General features: G+C 47.7%; 1 protein-coding gene across 2 annotated transcripts; it reads left to right on the top strand.

The window, feature by feature from the left end:
• The first annotated feature begins 254 nt into the window (after window positions 1-254).
• On the top strand, window positions 255-2,429 carry ID3 (inhibitor of DNA binding 3, HLH protein). 2 transcript variants are annotated; one of them, XM_043506145.1, is made up of 3 exons: window positions 255-649; window positions 850-924; window positions 1,645-2,429. In XM_043506145.1, the coding sequence occupies exons 1-2, from the start codon at window positions 329-331 to the stop codon at window positions 904-906; spliced, it is 378 nt and encodes a 125-aa protein (XP_043362080.1). In that variant the 5' UTR covers window positions 255-328; the 3' UTR covers window positions 907-924; window positions 1,645-2,429. The 2 variants fall into 2 exon arrangements, with proteins under 2 accessions (XP_043362080.1, XP_038233537.1); XM_038377609.2 differs by having other exon boundaries at window positions 850-933; window positions 1,648-2,429.
• The last annotated feature ends 3,931 nt before the right edge of the window (window positions 2,430-6,360 follow it).

Here is a 6,360-nt window from a genome sequence, read left to right as displayed (position 1 = left end):
CATTCAACCCGCTTGTAAGCGCTCAATGCAACATTTCCCCCGGCGGCCGCCACGGGGGGGGCGGTGCGGCTCGTTTGCATAGGAAGGGGCGGGGCCGGAGCGGAGCGGCTGGCGTATAAAAGGCCAGAGGGGGGCGAGGCGCTGGCAGCTCGTTGCACGGAGGAGTAGTGGCTCGCACGCCGGGATTGCACTGCGGGAGAGACGTGCGTGCAAGCAGCCAGCCGGGGGCGGCGGGGGAGGGGGGCAGGAGGAGGAGGAGGAGGAGGATCTGCCTTCCCGAGACACCAGCCCAGTGCTGCCAGGCGTCCGCCAGCCCAGCCCGGTGACCATGAAAGCCATTAGCCCGGTGCGGTCCGTCAGGAGCTGCTACGAAGCCGTGTGCTGCCTGTCGGACCAGAGCCTGGCCATCGCCCGGGGCAGCCCCAGCAAGAGCCCGGCGCTGGAGGAGCCCATGAGCCTGCTCTACGACATGAACGATTGCTACTCCAAGCTGCGCGAGCTGGTGCCGGGCATCCCGCAGGGCACGAAGCTGAGCCAGGTGGAGATCCTGCAGCACGTCATCGACTACATCCTCGACCTGCAGATCGTGCTGGAGGAGCAGGCGAAGGGCCAGGACCCGTCCGCCGACACCTCTCTCCTCTCCCTGAAGGTAAGGACGGGGCCCCGGCTTGTGACTCTTCACGGTAACATTGTCACTACACCGGGGGGCACCTTTTCCCCCAGGCGGGTGGTGCCCTGTGCAGGCAGGAATCAGCGTGCGGGGCAGCTGCCCTTTTTCCCCCAGGGGAGAAAAATCCCCCCCCCCAGGTCCTCCCCCCACTTTGCTTACTTCCCTTCTCCTCTTTGCAGGCCTCTGAACTCGCCTCTGAACTGTGCTCGAAAGACGAGAGACATTTGTGCCATTAATGTCTTCCCCCCCCCCACCACCACCAGGTAAGACTTGGACCACGCGCTTCCCTGTCAGTTTGCATCCCCAGCCCACTTCTCCGTCCCCGGGAATTCGCGTGAGTGGCTCGAAACTAACCAGGGAGGGAGGATTTTAAATTGCCCCCCCTCCCCCTTCGTGCAATCTACGCTGCTTGGCGCTGGGCATCTCTGGCGTCTCTTCCCTTGCGGTTGATTGAGGTTGTGGGTTTTTTTTTTTAAGCAGCAACTGTAGTGGAATGAGATCTGTAGCCATTGTCACTACTTGTGCCGGCAGTTCAGCCTCTTTCCAGCTCCTGCAAATGGAGTCATTCTTGTGACAATGTCCTTCTTCTTATAGCGAACTCTGCAGCTGCTTCTACAGCCCTGTTGAAATGGGTAGAATCAAGAGGCTTTTTTTTTTTTTTTTAAAGGGGGGGGGGCCATGTTTTCAGGCAGGAAGGCACCGCCAAGCATGTGTCCCTCCCTTCTAATCTGTGTAATTTTAGCTCCATCTGTAGAGTTAGAAACAGAAGGGCTTGTCTTTTTTTTTTTTTCCCCTTTTGGTGCCAATTAGCAAACATCCAGCCTGAGTGTTGGTTCCTGATTCCTTATCAGCTGGAGGTAAATAGAAGTTTCCTCTCTCTGGCGCCAGGATGTCTAGTGCAGACCTGCCTCTGATCTGCTCTGAATAACTGACATGTCTCTCTCTCTCTCATCCCCCTCCCCTCTACCCCTATTCAGACTGCAGGTGTGGGATCATAACACTTGGCTCTCTCCAAGGGAGGTGAAGAGAGACCTTGACTTGGAAAGGATCAGACTTCAACCCCATGAATCCAATAATGGAGGGACCTCAGCCTTTATCTTCCAGATATTGTGTCTGTGGAACATGTGGCACAAGGCATTGGATGCTTGGCTGGTTTTTTAGTACTGTTTCTGCTTCCCACTCTGCTTCTTGCCTGAAAATAAATCTCAACAGGCCAGGAAAGACTTTTGGTTCTGCTCTCTCCATCCCCCATTCAGAAATGGATCTGAACTCTTGAATATTTGAATTTAACCGCCTCATTGCACAAGGGCAAGAAAAGCTGGGAAGTCCTGACTCCTTGAGCATCATCTGCACTGTAAGATCAGTGTTTTGTGTTCGCAAAATCCCAAGTGTGCTAGACTGGCTCCCCAGTCATTATATAGATATCTTTAAAACATGGCTGGCTATAAATGAGAGCACAACATGCTTTAAAAAGACTTGCAGAGATGCAGTTGTATGTATATTTTTGGATTATAGTGTGATTTTAAAAAAAAAAAATCCTTACAGGGGGCTGGGTAGGGGGTAATACCAACAAGAATTTCAAAAATGAGTTGTTCTGGGGCTGTGGCCCCATGTTTATTGTTGAACTCTATAATAGAGTATAATGTTTGTACCTTTTTTGCAGGAAGGTGAATTTCTGCGATCATGCATTGTACTTGCTTTATAAACTTTTTATAAAAGTTAAAAGTTTTTACATAATAAAATTAAGTTTGTTTTTTGACTAGTCCTTCTCTTCCCCTAAAATTCTGAAAGTCACATCAGTGTTACCTTCCTTGGAAGGTTTCAGAATAGCAGCTGTTAGTCTCTATTCACAAAAAGAAAAGGAGTACTTATGGCAACTTAGACTAACAAATTTATTTGAGCATAAGCTTTCATGAGTTACAGCTCACTTCATTGGATGCAACATTCCTTGGAATGTGAAACCATTTTGGGGAGCAAAATAACTTTATAAAAAGCAATTGCAATAAGATCAATCTATATTGAGTTCTACCCACTTCACGTTGTCCATGAGAGGAATGACACAAGATGAGCTATATTATTTGAATCAAGTTGAATTTGCAGTTCATAATTTTCTAATAGTACTATTATGGATTAAAATATCAAATCATGTATCCTAGTAAGGATCAACTTTGTTACTTAGTAAAATTTACTATTTTTTTTTTTAACTTTAACCTCTCTTGCAGAACAGGACTGTTAGGGGGTCAGGCTGATCTTAAAGATCAGTGTGAGGGCCATGCCAAATCTTGAGTTGATGGTGATTTGGGGCATAAGGTAACCATGGACAAGAGTATTTCCTACTGCCTTTATTCTGTGGGTGTTTAGGTTCCCCCACTTCTGGTCTCAGTAGCATAATGGTTGATGGTATTAACAGTGTCACAGAAAAGGCCTTGAAATGGCTTATGGACCCATAATGGTATTGCAGACAGTCCTGCCTGGGTATGCAAAAGAAGCTAACTGAGCAAGCGTTTTTGTTTTGTGGTTTTTTTTTAAAGTGCCAGTCCTGTTTTGTCTAAACAGAACTTTTAGTGCTATATTGCACAGCATGTAGGTAAATGAGGGCTGGGGGTAAAACTACAATTAAAGGCTCAGATGATGGATGGGTTTCTACTAGAAACCCTACTTTTTTTTCCTCCCCTTACTAAAGTTGTTCGGCCTTTACTCCTTCAGCTTGCCCTGTTCCAGCTAGCTTCCTCCACCAACCTCCAGGTTTTCTGCCGCCTTTCCTCTGCAACAGTTGTGATCCCACAAAGGCCAGGCTCAGCAATCTGAAGAATCATAACAGGAAGAACAGGGCTTGACTGCTGTCCCAAGCTGTAGGTTATGGGAAGCTAATGAAAGCCTCAAGAGGGATACAGAGTAGCAGCCGTGTTAGTCTGTATTCGCAAAAAAGAAAAGGAGTACTGGTGGCACCTTAGAGACTAACAAATTTATTAGAGCATAAGCTTTCGTGAGCTACAGCTCACTTCATCGGATGCATTTGGTGGAAAAAACAGAGGAGAGATTTATATATTTCTCCTCTGTTTTTTCCACCAATGCTCTAATAAATTTGTTAGTCTAAGGTGCCACCAGTACTCCTTTTCTTTTTCAAGAGGGATAGTAGATTTGTTACACCTCTGGTTGATGAGCACTAGGCAGATTGGCTGCTGGTGTTGTGCTATGATCTCCCAGCAGTCATCAGACAAAATGAACCAAGTTCCCTAGTGCTGAAACTGGGATGAATACGCTCTAATAGGTGTGTATAGTTCCAGGTCCCTTGACAGAGTGCTTAACAAAAAGGCCTAATTACCATGTCACAAGGACTATCTGCTGCAGGTTGTTTTTGCTTGTGACCTGGCTGGGGGGAGATAAGGGCTGCCATTCTAACATGTGAACCATCCTGAGGAGGAGGGAAGTTCTAGTGCTTTGAGGTATAGAGGTGTTGTCTTGACTGCTTTGATCTCACCCTTCTCTAGGAAGGCCGGAGTTCCTCTATGGGGGTGTTTAATACTTCATCCTGCATAGAAATGAGTGGTCACTAGTGCTCTGCAACTGTCTAATTGGGCTAAGCAGTTTGTAGGGTTGCTGCAGGTTGCTCGGGCCCTCCAGATCTTATTCCTGAAGATACAGCAGGCTGGTAGAATACCCTAGCCTTTTCAAGTCAGTGAGATACAAGCTTAATTATGGGTTGCATGCTGGAAATCTCAATAGTTTCTGGATCGTCACAGGCTGCTTCCAACCAAAATGGAGGTGATAGTTGTTTGAATTAGTAAGGTACCTAATGATACCGCAAAAAGAAAAGGAGTACTTGTGGCACCTTAGAGACTAACAAATTTATTAGAGCATAAGCTTTCGTGAGCTACAGCTCACTTCATCGGAGCTGTAGCTCACGAAAGCTTATGCTCTAATAAATTTGTTAGTCTCTAAGGTGCCACAAGTACTCCTTTTCTTTTTGCGAATACAGACTAACACGGCTGCTACTCTGAAACTAATGATACCGCAGTCACTTTTTTCCTCAAGATCTTACTTCTGAGGCAAGGCCAGTAATAGGGTGCATAAGTTAACATCTCTGTAAAGTCACTTACCCGAGGTCATGGTGCAAAGGACAGAACTGGCTAGAGAACCCAGGAGTTCTTAACCACTTAATAGACTCTCCCGTAGCTGTGAACAGAACCCAGGAATCCTGGCTTTAAATCTCACCTGCTCTCAACCCTAGATCCCCTTCCATAGCTATGAATAGAAGAACCCAGCGGTTTGGTCTTGAATACACTGCTCTAATCCATGGATAACATGTCCCTTTTACTAAATTATCCAAAACCTCAGAATTATCCTCCTGTGATCTACACTTTTCCATTGGCCTTGAGCAGAAATAACCTGGAGCCTACCTTGTAAATCAGCTCAGGTATGGATCCTCTCAACAGATGCCAGCTGTGCAGTCATTTGAATGCATAAACAGCTGTGGGTGTAGCCTTGTATCTCATTGCTCAAAGGTGGGTGACTGGCCTATCTGAGAGGGCATGAACCCAGATGCTTGATTGGAGTTGGGTTAGCCAGAAGTCTGTGTGGTTGCCTAGGTCCCCACCACCCATGTCCCTGATCGACTAGCCAAAGAGCTATCTCCTCTACCTGTATTCCTATCTCCCTCTGGTGCCAGTAGCCCATGGTAGAAGGAATCCTCTAGTTTCCCTCTGCTTCCTGATTGGAGAGTTCTGTTTTGGTGCCATTTCTGGCTTCCTAAGGTAGGTCTAGGGGGATTAGCAGTGGCTATGGAGACCTTACGGAGTGGGGTGGAGGTTTTGAGTTGAGGATGCAGTTAGAAAGTGGCACAGGTCTGAGGAGAGGGCAATATGACTCGGGGGTGGATGTAGGCTATACAGTCTTTCACCTTTAAATCAGTGGTTGAAACCCAGCCTTGACTGGTAATGAGCAAAGGCCACTACTCTTGTTCCATGGTGTATGTGAAATGAATTCCAGATCCTTCTCCAGTTCTCTGTTGGGAAATGTCCCAAAAGCTTGGGGGGAAAGTTAGACTTTTACAGAGTGCCCTATAGGTTGCAAACTGGCAGCATAGTCTAGTGGTTTAAGGCCCTGCAACCAGGGCACCTGGTATCTGCCTGATCTTATTGGGATCCAGGAAGTGGGTGGGCGAAGCCTGCCCACTGCTAAAGGGTCCCCCCCAGCCTAAGAGGGTGGTATCTGCCTGATGGTGGGCAGGTCCCTGCACCTCTCTGTGCGTGCTGCCGCGCTTTATCTGCCTTGTGTATTCAGACTAAGCTCTCTGGGACAGGGACTGCCTCAAGCCGTGTGTACAGCACCTAGCACCGTAAGGCCCTGCTCCTGGCTGGAGTCTCTGGAGGTTGCTGTAATATAAATAATAGTTGTGTTGGCTCAATGTGGAAGCCAATTCCAGAGTCGATGGTCCCTTACTGAGAATGCCCTGATGTCAGTCACCCCTCTCACCCTCAATTAACCCAGGTCAAGGGTTACCAGCTTGCCTGCCTTAGCAGCTGTGGAATCAATCATAGCAGGAGACAGTTGGTCTCTCAGATAAGACCAAACCATTTAGGGCGTGTAACTGGAGATGTTGCTTTTCCTTACCTGACCAGAGCCGTGTGCATGTATGGACTTAATGTGATTCCCTCACCCCCATGTAACTCCACTGAAGTCAGGGTGAT

The sequence above is a fragment of the Dermochelys coriacea genome, chromosome 19 (assembly GCF_009764565.3).
Source record: "Dermochelys coriacea isolate rDerCor1 chromosome 19, rDerCor1.pri.v4, whole genome shotgun sequence".
NCBI lineage: Eukaryota > Metazoa > Chordata > Testudines > Dermochelyidae > Dermochelys > Dermochelys coriacea.
The sequence above is the reverse complement of the archived record's forward strand: the minus strand, read 5'-3'. Positions and strand labels throughout refer to the sequence as shown.

Bases quoted from the DNA above. Each gene is read 5' to 3' on its own strand.
- ID3 (XM_043506145.1), top strand. From the start codon at position 329: ATGAAAGCCATTAGCCCGGTGCGGTCCGTCAGGAGCTGCTACGAAGCC. The intron at 650-849 runs GTAAGGACGGGG...TCCTCTTTGCAG, and splicing joins CCTCTCTCCTCTCCCTGAAG to GCCTCTGAACTCGCCTCTGA.